General features: G+C 45.3%; 1 protein-coding gene across 2 annotated transcripts in view; it reads right to left on the reverse strand.

Annotated features, from left to right (window-relative positions):
• Positions 1–13,786, reverse strand: part of IGF1R (insulin like growth factor 1 receptor) — a 333,492-nt gene that overhangs the window by 64,090 nt on the left and 255,616 nt on the right. For both annotated transcript variants that reach the window (XM_029574964.1, XM_029574963.1), the window contains exons 6-10: positions 7,497–7,711; positions 5,476–5,602; positions 1,817–2,055; positions 1,167–1,334; positions 669–873 (exon numbers count right to left, since the gene is read on the reverse strand). In XM_029574964.1, the coding sequence (XP_029430824.1) occupies positions 669–873; positions 1,167–1,334; positions 1,817–2,055; positions 5,476–5,602; positions 7,497–7,711 (954 nt within the window). The remainder of the gene's footprint in view (positions 1–668; positions 874–1,166; positions 1,335–1,816; positions 2,056–5,475; positions 5,603–7,496; positions 7,712–13,786) is intronic.

Below are 13,786 nucleotides of genomic sequence, written 5' to 3' on the forward strand. Positions count from 1 at the left end.
AGGAAAGAATATGGAGGAAAGAAAAGAAACAAATAATCTTTTCTCTTACCTTGTCCTTCAAATGACTGGAGGACAAAGTTTCCTCAAGAATCACAGGAACCACAAAAGCCAAGAGAAGAAAAATGCTCAGAAGTGGCAATGATTTTCAGAGGAGTGATGATATCTGTACCTCCCTGTTACAGTGAATGGGGAAGCACAGGCTTTATCAGCAGACACATCACTTTTAAGGAAGCTTGGGTGCTTGTTTTACAGTCTAACTGTAAGGTGGAGGGGAAAAGAACGCCATTCACAAGTGCCCCAAATGAGAGTCAGTCAGAAGCACCAGAAACCCACATGGATTTTCTGTCCTACCATTCTTACTTTACCAGTCCCAAAAATCATGCTCTTCGGACAGAGCCACCATCTTTCTTAAGAATCTTAAGCTTGCCGCAAGCAGATTTCACCACAAATAATATTTTTAAAAAAGTTAAGAAAAGGTTAAAGTAGCCAAAAGAAAAAGCCGGAGAAGCGATCCTGAAATCGCTGGGTTTCTTCCGTTTTGCTGTCTTGTGAATAACCTCTGTGTTTTAGGCTGCAAAACATACTCCCCCTTAGAGTTGTTTTTTTTTCTGATACACTAAAAAATAAAATGAAAAGGACATCCCACACCTCAAGCCAAACGGCATTACCTGGGAACGAAGATGGAGTTGTGGAGGAAATTCTCGAACACCTTGCGGTACTCGGCTTCCTCTTTTTCAGCCTGCTTCTCCGCCTCGGTTTTGGGACAGCTACAACAATGTCCTTTCTCCCCACCACCTTCCTCCGGCTTGGTGGGCTCCGTGCTGCCTTCTGGATCGATGTTCCCTTCGGCGGGCTTCCGAATCGGAACATTATCTTTTATTAACATTAAAAAAAAAAAAAAGAGAAAAAGTCAACCTACAAAATTAAAAAGTAAAAACTATGAGCCCTGTCCCTAACAGCACAGAAACTGAATGACCGGGTCCCTAACATCGCGATATCACACAGTAATAACACCAATGATTCATTACATGTGAAGGCATTCTAGGTTATCATCGCATCTTACATCCCAACTAATCCACAAAATCTCTCTTTCCTTTGTTCCGTAAGCTCAGGGACTCGGTAAATGCAGACTCCAAGCATAGGCAGAAATGAATCAGGCCACACACCTTTGGAGCAGTAGTTATGACGGTAGAGGTAATTGTCCTGAGGCTGCTGCTGCCAGCGCACTATGTAATAAGACAGGTTCCCGTTGGGCAGCGAGGGATGGCTCCACTTCACTATCAGCTGACTGGAGGAGTTGGAGGCCGATATTACGTCCAGTGGGATGGATGGGACTGAGGATTAAGAAAGGAAAAAGACGTTTGCAGTGATGGCAGCACAACTGTCTCACTCTCTACTTGTTTACATTAAAATTGTAAACCAAGCCTCACTACTTTCCTATACTGTTTCCTCCCAGAAAAAAAAGAGTGAGACACCAAGTCCTTCCTTCTGTTTGTTTATAGAAGACATGTGTCCCCTCCTCCTATTTTAATTACTTCATTTGATTTATATTCTACCTTCAAGGCAGATTACATTCCCTGTCCCCAGAGGGCGCACAATCTAAGTTTGGACATGAGGCAACAGAGTAGGAATTGACTTGCCCAAGGTCACAAGGAGCGGCAAAGGGATTTGAACCTTGGCTTCTCCGGTTTATAGCCCGCTGCTTTCACCACTAGGCTGCTCCTCCTCCCTCTTGTTGTCTGCATTTCCCTGTGGAGGACTTTGCCATATGAACGGAGCAGGTCGCTGCATTTCCACATCAGAACCTGGGACTTACCGGAGGCGTTGGTGCGTACGTAAACAATGTCGCTCTTTGCTCCTTGGATGTCATGAATCTCTGTCATGGTGAGGGTCACGGCCTTCACGTAGATGGCATACTGGGTCCAAGGCTTCAGCCCTTGCAGCAAGATCCCAGGGTTAGTTTCTTTGTCAGCTGGGAGGTCTACATCTACCATGTTCCAGCTGTTGGAACCACAGGCATCCTGACCCTCATACTCTGTCACGTTCCTGAATGGCCTGAAACACAAGATATGCAAGGAGACCATAGGCTGCACGCACACCTAGAAGGGACATGGAAGTCCTAAACAGAGACACAATGTCACTGTCCTGGCAGGGAGGAGGGAAGGCGTTGTTAACTTAATTCAAGAAGGCATGGAGATAAGCACAGAGGATACCTAGTTGCAAAAGTGGACACTGCCTGGTGTCTATGCAGGAGAAAATAAACTGGACAGACAAGATGGTCCTTGTGGCCTCTAACTACCTCCCATCTTCCGTTTCTATAATGTGAAAAGAAAAATCATAGAAAAACGAACAAGAATGGTGAAAGCGTCTGTGTCTTTCTGAGGGGCAAACCTTGCCAATAAGGATCAGAGGAAATCCTTAAAATGTTGCTACATCTCCAAGGAAGAAACTAAAAAAAAGGAGGCAGAAACTTATGAAAAGGTTTTAGGAGTTTCCCCAGACTAGACTTAGGTTCCAGGTACATGTTAAAGGCATTAGTTTTGGGATTTGCTATGATCTTAATATTCCTCAGCACAATACCATCTTCCGTGGCAGTCCTTCAAGGTGACAGAATTTAGGGAAATATACTGCTCGGACCACACATGCTCCTATATCAAATATATTCTGCTGCAGGGGCTTAAGCGCTGGCTGCATATTCACTTATCCAGAGGTGGGGTGGCTTATATTTTACTTATCAAATAATAAGCTGGAAACCCTGCCCCCCCCCCAGATGGCATTCTTGTTAAGTACCATCTATTAAATCCTTACTACTTGGAGCGAGAGGAGTTTCCCAGAACGAGCAGCTAATCCAGAGGATTTGTGGGTCTGCATTAGCTGTGAGAAGACTCCTGGATACTACTATTGAGAGCCTGATGTAATAAAGGTAATGCTGAGCTATGCTCACACATGCTGGAGCGCGATCGGGTGCACATACATGAGCTAGCACGTAGACATAAACGAGTGCTCCTCCCTAAAATCCCATGTCAGTGACAGCATTAGTACAGGGAGGTGTGTGCAGGCTTAAACCCATGTTTCCTTAACGCTCAAACCAGAACAACTCCTGGTCAGAGATGGAGTCAAGGACCTGTGCCCAACATCAGTCTATGGGGCTGAACCTGGAGTTGGTGGCGTGAGGGGCCCCCACAGTCAAAAGTTTAGTCACAGAAAGCCTGGGCTGTGCACAAATCACGTTTTATGCTCAGAACACGTTCTCTGTGCAGAAAAATTATTCCCGCACATGAATATGGTTTTTATATGCCCTAAACCTTTCTACACACATTATTAGGTTAGGTTAGTGCAGTGGGGTGGTTTTTGTTTTGTTTTTAACTCCCAAAGTATTGATCATCCCGTTAGCTTACTCCATTGGGAGTTCAGTCTTCTTTTTAGCGTGCGAGTACGGAAAACGTGCAGTGAAATTCCGCGCACGCTTTTCCACTCACGTCTTATGACGTCAGAAAGGCACGGGGGGGGGGGGGGGGGGCCTTGAGGAATTCCCTGTCACCCCAAGATTCCTGTTCTCCTACCTTTGTTTAATGTGTGGCAAAAGGGGGGGACGGACCTGGGAAGCACAGTTCAAACCCTTACCAATAAGGTTGTGTGGGAAGGGAAGGGCAGGGGCAGAAACTGAGGTCCAATGTGAAAGTGTCAACAAGTTTGCCAGTGTTGACCGTATATTCCCCTAATTTCATCTGCATAAGCTCTGTCACATTGAACGCTCAATCTGCAAACGAGCAGGGTTGAGGTCCCCACCCGATTCCTCAGCTCCATCTCCACTGCAATCATCCCTTCTGTCTGTCACATCCTCAATCTATCGCTCTCCACTGCTACTGTTCCTGCTGCCTTCAAACGTGCTGCAATCCTACCACCTCTTAAAAACCCCTCACTGGATCCTGCCAACTATCGTCCCATAGCCCTTCTGCCTCCAAACTACTTGAACGTGCTGTTCACCGCCGTTGTCTTGACTTTCTTACATCTCAAGCCATTCTTGGTCCACTCCAGTCTGGTTTTCGCCCTCTACATTCAACTGAAACAGCCCTTGCCAAAGTCTCCAATGACCTGTTTATGGTTAAAGCCAAAGGTCTTTACTCAGTCCTTATCCTCCTAGACTGACACTGATGATCACCACCTACTCCTTGATGCTCTGTCCTTGTTGGCTTTCGGGATCTGTTCTGACTTGGTTCTCTCTTCTTATCTTTCCTATCGCACTTTTAGCATTTCCTCTGGAGGTTCCTCCTCTACTGCCATTCCACTATCAATTGGTGCCTCAGGGCTCCGTCCTGGGCCCTCTTCTCTTCTCACTATATACCAATTCCCTTGGTGCTCTGATTTCCTCTCATGGCTTTCAATACCATTTTATTTTTTAATATGACTCCCAAATTTACCTTTCTACACCAGAAATCCAATCCCATATCTCAGCCTGCCTGTCTGACACTGCTGCTGGATGTCACCTGAAACTTAGCATGACACAGCTCCTTATATTTCCCCCTTTCTCTGTTTCTGTGGATAACAATCATCATCCTGGTCCCATCAGCCGATAACCTTGGAGTCCTGACTCTTCTCTCTACTTCTCTTTGCATATCCAAAACACTGCTAAAACGTGTCGTTTCTTTCTTTCTAATATTGCTGAAATCCATCCTTTCTGAATAAAATTCCAGACCCCTCATCCACTCTCTCATCTCCTCCTGCTTAGCCTATTGCAACCTGCTCCTCACAGGTCTTCCAGCAAGCCACCTCTTTCCACTGCAATCTGTCCTAAATTCAGCTGCATGACATATTTCGCCAAAGTCACTACCCTCATATAACCTGCATTGGCTCCCTATCAACTCCCATATACAGTTCAAGCTCCTCTTTCTCACCTATAAATGCCTTCACTCTGCAGCACCTCACTGCCTCTCCTATCTTTCTCTACACCGCTCGTCGAATAATTCACTATCTGTGCCCTTCTCCTCTACCGCCAGTTCCTGACTCCGTGCTTTCCACCTGGCTGTCTTCCTGAGCTGGGGCGTCCTGCTCCCTTCTCCTGCCATGTTTAAATCCCATCTAAAGTCCCACCTTTTTCAAACCATTTTTAAATCTTATGCCAGATTGTCTGCTTTTAGTCAACCATGGTCTTGCTTTATACCCCAAGGCTCTTGTCCTATATGTTGGTCTTATTAGATTGTAGGCTCTATTGTGTAGGGACTGTCTTTTTGTACAGCGCTGTGTATCTCGTGAAGCACTGTAGGAATGATAAGTAGTAGTAGTGGGTTTAACTGTGAAGCAAAAAAGAAAACTGGTTTCTCATTAGGTCATGAGCAACAGCGGAAGGAATCCTGCTAACTCGCTCCGTACGTTTCTGTCAGCCAACAAACACAATGGTTAAGAAAGGGAAGCCTGCCCACCACTACAGCTGTTTGCTGAATGACATTGCGAGTCCCTGAGCACCGATATACTCACGCCTCTTTGTAGTAAACTGTGAAGCTGAGAAGATCCCTATAATCCGGCAGGCGGAACCGTTCCCACGTTAGCTTAATCCGATTCTTCATTGTTGTGTTGGATATAAACTTCAGAATATGGCTCTCACCTGCAGCGGAAACAAGCGACAATGCGGCAGAAAAGGATGCCGAGGGGTGAGCTTCGTTATCTCCAGCAAATTTAAAACAAAATATAAAGCGCCTCATGGGTGAATATGAAACCTCTTAAAACTCAGACAGGAAGATGCGGGCACTGAGCAGGGGGATAGAGGTGATTTATTTCAAAGGCACAATCGGGGGGATCTCTCCATCCTTCCCTGCCAGACAGGGAGCTGCGTTATAAGCCTGCAGATCACTTCTTTTTCTGAATTTCGTTGGCCGAGAATCAGGGCACATGCCTTGCACACGCTCTCTATTTTCCCCCACACACGCTCTAGTCTTGCTGCCTGGGTACATCTCTCTCTCACACTGTCTGAGACCCCAGATTTGGGGGGAAGGAGGGGTCACGACTGCTGATTGCGCTCCCCCCTCTGACCTCTCACAGCATCATCTGTAGAAATATTCCTGTTCTGCCACCACCTCCAAGCATTCAACAGGTGCCCCAGAGCAAGAAGGGCAAAGCCCCTGGGGCCACCGGTCATCTTCTCATGACCCCTTGCTTATTTACTCAAACCTACAGTAACAGGTACACTTTCTAAAATGTACATGCATAAAAATAAGCATATCTGCATGTAAACAGCTTCTGCTCACATATTCCATACTTTATAAAAGTGGAAAATGCACACATTCATTTTTGTGTCTGTAAAAAAAAAAAGTAGTAGTCTAGCGGCATAGCCAGCACTTACAATTACAGCAAGACACTTAGATGCAAACGTTTGCCAACTTATTCACGCTGGCAAATACCTAGCACAGGTGACATTAACCATGTTTATTGTACAGTACTAGCTGGGGGGAGTTCAATGACCTGGAAAAGGACTGGGAAAACTGGTGGACTAATTGGTAAAACTGGAATTTTCCTCGATATGCGTGAGCAACTCCTACTTTACTTTCGTGCGTAAAATACGCGTGTGTGTGTATTTTTTTTAGAATAGGTAGGAAAATTCATGCTTTCAATGCACTGCACATATTCGGCATGTAAGCGTGAATATCGTACACCCGGGTTATAAAATACTACAGTAAAACTACATGCGTCCATGCCACCGTCTGCACGTGTTCGAAAGTTATCCTTAGCAAGGAGCTGCTTCTTAGCTGGTGCCAAACTCGAGTTCTGCAGCAACCAGGAGGCGCCTCTGCTTTTAAAATGCCTAAATCCTCTTTCCACGGTAATCGACTGCACTAGTCACAAGCCAAGGGGCCTGGGATAACAAAAGAATAAAGTGAGAGAGGGTGCGGAAAAAGAATGGCAGAGGAAGACAAAAATAAGAAAGGGGGAATCAGCAGCAGAACCTATTTGGCTTAAAATAACCGGATGTGCCTTTCTTTTACTAACAGAGAAATCTAACAATTACGCCATTAATCTTACTGAGAAAACACAAAAATATTAAAAAACAACAAAAAAAAAAACCCACCACACAAACCAGGAGCTTGTTTGAGAACATACCATGAAAATCAAAAATAGAAACACATCCAAGGCAAAGGGGTTTTGTTGACTATTTATATAAAGGCCACACATAATGTACTCAAGACGCAGACACTAACACTTGGCTGGAAGCTCTGCTATGCAGGAAACTTCTCAAAACACTTTGTAGTCAAAGCAAATTAAACCACATTAGTTCTGTCTACTCTAAACATAAAAAGCAACGGTGCTGGAGAAAAACAGGCACGGCGCGCGGCTTTCACTACCACCACCGGCCTCGTAAACGCACCCCGACATTTATACGCTAGATACGCGCTCATTCACTGGTCGGAGGGGGAAAAAAAATACAACATTTAAAGCATGAGCTCAGCCAACCTCGTTTTCTGCACCCGCAGTGGCGTACGGCTGAGCCCGCCCCGGGTACTTACAGGAAGCTCTGTCTCCATTATTCCTGGGGTTCATGTCACCCTTGCTCTGCCGCCCCTTGGTTCCAGTCACTTCCTCCATGCGGTAGATCTCAGAAACGCAGAGCTTGGGATTAAATGCAAAGTGCATTTTCCCTTCTTTAATTGTGAGGTTGTGCTGGCTCCAGTCCCACAGTTGCTGCAGATTGTGGTTGTCAAGGACATAGAAGGAATAGTTACTGCAAAAAAAAATGCAATAAATAAATAAATAAATGAGTGACATTCCCTATTTAAAAATACGCTAGATGCGTTTTCGGCCTTAAAGTCTTTTCGGTCTTGGTTACGCAACAGGGCATAGCTTCACTCCGGCCACCATGCACTACGTTTGAATTGGCCTTTGTCTTCAAGGGAAGTCGTCGTACTAACACGGTGGGTCTGGTACTCTGGAGGGAGGGAGGCGAGGGGCAGTGGGCAAGGAAGAGCTGGGGGTCTTGCAACTGGTTTTTGGATAGTATTAAAAAATTGAAAAGCTTTCTATAATTATATGATGCATTAGAAACATATATATATATATATATATATATATATATATATACACACACACACACACACACACACACAGACATACATAAACCATTTTTACTATATGGCTTCAGCTCTGAATAGCCAATCAAAACTGAAAAGTTCAATTTCAAATAGCACTTCTATATATTGCAGCAGCCACTTTTCAGAGAAGGGAGCACATACAGAAAATATGTATTTATTTTTGATGCTGCTGAATTCAGCAATCAACCTGTGGAGCACTGGCTTCCTTCCTAGAGCTTCCTTGGAAGGCAAAGCCTGAGGGAGGCTCAGGGTTCGTGTCCTGAACCTACTTCATGGGGCAAATATAGCTGTGAGCGCAGCAGAGGGTCCCCATGGGACACAGTATTGGATACTTCCAGGAGGCTTAAGACAAAAACAGTCTCCAGGAGGCCCAGGGTCACGGAGCTAGGGGGTCTCTACAAGGACCCCGGGCGGCAGCCCACAAGAAGAGACAGAAAGTGGATTAAGGGAGAAAAGGAGGCAGTAGAGGCTGCAAGAATACCACAGTCTGAAGTTGAAGGCATGGAGCAGGAAGACCATGATAATGCAGCTTTGCAAACCGTTTGAAAGGAAAGCACTATGGGCAGCTGGTCATGAAGGTCATGCCACAGACAGCAGTGAAAAGCAACAGAACGAACATACAGTGTGCGCTCAAATACAATCCTTGTCCTGAAAAAAAAAAAAAAATCCTCAAACACCAGACTACGCAGAGGCCAGCACAAAGTCACACCTTTATTCACAAGTTAAAAAAAAAAAGCAACACGTAGCACGACCAATTGTGCTTCTCAAAGCAGCTGCCGGGTTGTAAGCCAATCTTCCCGGTGCCATCTTGTGCAATACTGAGTAGCACAAATGGCACGCGAGACCAGAGGGGATTGAAAAACGAGGCAAACCGTCAGATTTAATTTAATTTATTTAAAATGTGTGAGGTACAATAAAAACATTCACAGGAAATGGGGGATGGGATACATATACAGATCCCAACAAGCTGCAAGCGACGTTCTGGGCAGGCTAGCGTGATGAGCTAGATTGCCTTTTGAAACGAGTACGTTTCTAGAGCTTCAGAAAATGGGTCCGAGATGGTCCTCTCCTCTCTATAGGGAGGGAGTGCCACAGTACAGAGCTCCAGCTGTCGAGAAGGTACGCTCTCTGCTTTCGTCTAAGGGAGGAAGCTTTGGAGAGGGGACGCCAGTAACGCCCGACTTGAAGATATTTCAGTGCAAACTCGCCAGCTCACGATCCCCCCACCCAGCAATGCGCAAAACGCCCTTGGCTCTACTCCAGACGCGCCACGGCGAGGGCCAGAGTACACAGGGCAAAGTGCACGCCAGAAAACAGCAGGCAAAATGGGCTGGTGGGATGGTTTCCTCCCAAGCTGTTCTGGGTCTCCGCAAAAGATCGCATGCTGCGGATCCGAGAAGGAATGCGCGCACGCTCTGTATTCACCACCGCAGCACCAATTCCTTTTGGGGGGGGGGGGGGGGGGGAGGGGGGTTCCCTAAAATTTTTCTGGGCCCGGCCATTTTCCTCCCTTTTCGGTTTTCCAGGTCACTCTCTCTCTCATGGGCTACGGCACCGCGAGCTTTCATTCGCAAAAAGCTGGGGGTTATTCCCATTATTTTATATTCCCCCCCCCCCCCAAATCACTCAGCCTAGTCATTGCACTGACGGTCCTCGGTCAGGGGTCCAAAGACCATGGCTCCTTACAAAACGCAGTGAGCGACTCCCCCTTCCCCCAAACCCCACTCCCCTTAATATGGAGACCTTAGCCAGGAAAAAAAAAAAAAAGGCCCCTCCCACAGGGCACTGAGCCATCGGGCTGGCCCACTTTCCCTGTATTTGACCCGTGATTAGTGGGGGTTTCTGTGCCAAGAGCAACAGCGCACTTGCATTATCTGAGAATTCCCAGCTATGGTCTTCCCAGTGCCCACTGTTCGCCAGCTTAATACTTTCTCCTGTGTCGCATCTGACATGAACCATCGTGTTTCCACTGCTGGCTGGAGGAGCATCGTCACCTCTCCTGTTTCTTGAAGTTTCTGCAGGTCCCTTTTGCATTTCTACCTCAGTCCACCCCGCACAGAGGATCCTACCTGGCAAATGCTTAAGCAGCAGCTAATTATAAACTGCGACGCCACGTTCTTGACATCTCCCCAAGCTCACAGGAGTGCCAGTGCTCTGCTTTCTCGGAATAGAGCAGCCAAAAATAAAAGAAACATTTAAAAAAAAAAAAAAACATTTCAATGAATTTTAAGAGCGTGGCTCTGCCAAAGGGAAGGAGGGATGAGTCATAAACCATCAGCACACTTCGAGACAACATTGGTTTGTTTCTGGCCTTCAGAAGCCAAGCAACGAGACAAACACATACCGCCGACTGCTTCAATGACCAGCGATCGTCCCTGAAAAGCCAGGGCACACAGCCGTTTTGGTTTCTTTCTGTGCATGGCTTGTGAAATGCAGCTCCTGGTCAAGCACAGCTGTTGACCAAGGGGCACACGCCACACCACAGGACACAGGCGCTGGCAGGAGAATGGGAAGGAACTTTTATTTGCTGGAGGGTTTGCGGCAGACTAAACTTTTATTAATGCCGTAAATTCTACATGGTTCCAAACTGCATTACTTAAACCGAGAAACTTCCAACAGAAGCCTCTAGTTTAGTGGTTTAGAAACCAGAATATTTTGGCTTAGTGCTTTGTTTTTTGTTAGTTTTCTGCATAGGAGCATGCATATTGGTTTGTGTTTTATTTAACAGGGGGGTAATATCGTTCTCCAGCACACGAGTGGGCGCGACACACAAGCGGCCTAAAAGAACAAGGCTTCTCCTTGAAGAGTTTAATTTATTACCTGATTGATCTCAAATCTTAAATAAGTATCTCAATTTGATGTACAAAATACCCTTGAATAACAGATGATTTAAAACAAATCAATCATAAAATAAAATATAATACAGATTAGTTTTCTGCTAACTGTGCTCCTATATAACTTGCCTAATCGACTCCAATATGTAAAATTGTATATCATTTTTTTACCATGTAAGCAATAGCTCTCTGCTTACATGCACTGCTCTCCAGTTAGAAATCATTAATCTATCCCTTTTTTTCTAACAGCCCTGTTCCACTTTCCCTGTTGTAATGTAACTTTCGCTTTCAGTCTTAACTGGTTTACCCCCTAGTTTATTGTAAACCGGTACGATAAGACCTGGTCTTGAGCATCGGTATATTAAAAAGAATTTAAATAAATAAATAAATAAATTAGAACTACACATAATAAAATTCTAAGAGAGAAAAGAACAAACCAATAAAATAAACAAACCACAACAAAAAGGTACAGCAACTCATCCAAATACATACTGAAAGAATGTCAGTACTTAGAGAGAGGCCATAATACATAAAATATAAAAATGCTGTGTACTGCAAGTGGAGTCCTAGCTAGATAGAAAAGCCTGCAGAAACAGGCTTCAAGATAATCATTCTCAATGTGCAGGGTCAAAGGAAAAGCATTCCATAAACATGGTGCCAAATAAGAGAAACACAGCTCCCTGGTTCTTTCCAACCTAATGTCCCTAGCAGAAGGTAAAACTAATAATTTGTGTGGAGAAACACAGAAAGGTCACCCAGGACAGTAAGGAACAATAACGCTGGACAGATAAGAAGGGAATCCACAACGAAAGGCCCTCAACGTTAAACTGGGTGCACAAAGATATAGGTAACTAGTGCAGGTCTCAAAGAAGAGGGGTAATGTCATCATATTTTCCGTCCCCAAAAATTATCTGCAGTGTTAATTGTTTGAAGTCTCCTAAGCTGTGAGAAAGAAAGTCCGTTAACAAAATGTTACAGTAATCAGGGCGTAAAAGAATTAAAGCCTAGGTCAGAGATTTCAGATCAGCAGAGTCCAAAAAAGGTCTGTCGATAGATGACAGAAAAAAACATGACAAGTGTGAAATGTGATCGGAGCGAGTCAATGCAGTCTCATGCGACTCTGGCAAATTACAAAAAAGTTATATATATATATATATATATATACGGCATGTGTGTGTAAGTATGCATGCATGTATGTATCCAGTGCTATAACTTGTAGAGTTTCCCTGCCCAGACTGGAAAAGCAGAGTTTGCCTAGCCCTATCAATTTTTATCACCTTCCTTCTCCCACCAGTCCATGTCATGCTGACCTTCAGATTTGTGGAGAAAGTCATAGAACAATCTCTCTCTCTCTCTCTCTCTAAGCAATAACACACGGCTATTCAGGGCTGTGTGTCAAGGTGAACTGAAGAGCTGTTTTTGTATGTCTTCAGGATTATCACCTGGGAGTGCAATGGACACAATATTAATTTTAAAAAAACATGTTTAGACCCATGATCATACAGAAAACTTCAGTACCATCCGTCAAATTATTGAGCAGATGCTGAGTTTCATTATGGGGTATGAGGTCTGTGGTAACATTAAGGGGGAAAAAAAAAAAAGTTTTCAAATGGTTTTGGATTGACCTTTGCATAATATTTGCTTTTGGCGGTATCTCCCTTTTTTGGACTTTCTTTACTGTCAGTAAGGTGTAACATTTTCCCTACAAGAGCATTTCTATGGGACTATACAATCATTCACGTCCTGGAGATGGGTAAAAAGCATTCATCCCTCATTGTCTGTTTACAGCATTACACGCATTCGTGACCCGGATGATGAGGAAGGTGACTAAGGAGATGGTCTGATAGACAGGACCGGCCTGGCAGGAACTATGACTAAACAGACTGCACCTTCTCCCTCTGAATCCCCAGGGGTAGATGCCCTGAAGGGAGAAGAACTAGGTGCGACATTCCCAATGGTGAAGCTCCTCAAGCGGCCAATTCAGCATCCCGGGGAATCCCTTGAAACCCGCTGTGCAAGACAAGTTCCTCCATTCTGGACAGGAGAGCCTCTATTTTCCCATTCTGAACATCAGAAGTAAAGAGATACATTTCTCACCGCCTCAGACAGATGGGTCACTATCTGTGCCGAAGCAGGCAGGGACACATCCTCCCCACTTATCCAGATGGATTTCTTTTTCGGGTGGCACCACCAAAGAAGAACTCTGTGGAGCAGGCAGTGGGTCCCAGGATTGCACTTCACATTGGTCGAACAGATGCACTCTACTGGCAGAAGAGCGGTCACGCTATCAGTGTTAGCACTTCTTCTGTGCTCCAAGGCTCTGCTCTCTAGCATGGAAGGTAGTTTGCTTCCCAGGAAGTAAGGTGCTCCACATCAATGAAGCTAGTGGTGCCCTGGCCTGCGCTAGGATGCTCTAGGCAGAGGGAACTTGCTGCGTCATGGTCTGCATCAGAATGCTCCACACCGATGTAACTGAAGGTGCCCTTGATAGCACCAGGGGCAAAGCTTCCAGAAAAAAATAAGCTGACTGGTGCCATGGAGGACTATGCTATCTGTGCCAACGAGCTCCACATCAAGATGACCAAAAGCGCTCTTCTCAGCATCAAGCCAGGGTCTGCCACAATGGAACTGTGCGCCGACTACTTAAGAGCCACGGAAGACCTTCCTGGAGGAGATCCATTCTTCTTGGTGCCTCAGGCTTCCTTGCCAAACTCAAACCAGTTTCCAAATCTTAACCTATTGGGAAACTGGCGCCAACAGAAAGCCTTTCCAGCTGATTTGCAGGAGGAAGGGATGGCAGATTCAGCATGATTCCCGATGCTTCTCTGTTGCCCCATCTTAAAGATATAGCAAAACTAGAAAAGGTACAGAGAA

The sequence above is a fragment of the Rhinatrema bivittatum genome, chromosome 13 (genome assembly GCF_901001135.1).
Source record: "Rhinatrema bivittatum chromosome 13, aRhiBiv1.1, whole genome shotgun sequence".
NCBI lineage: Eukaryota > Metazoa > Chordata > Amphibia > Gymnophiona > Rhinatrematidae > Rhinatrema > Rhinatrema bivittatum.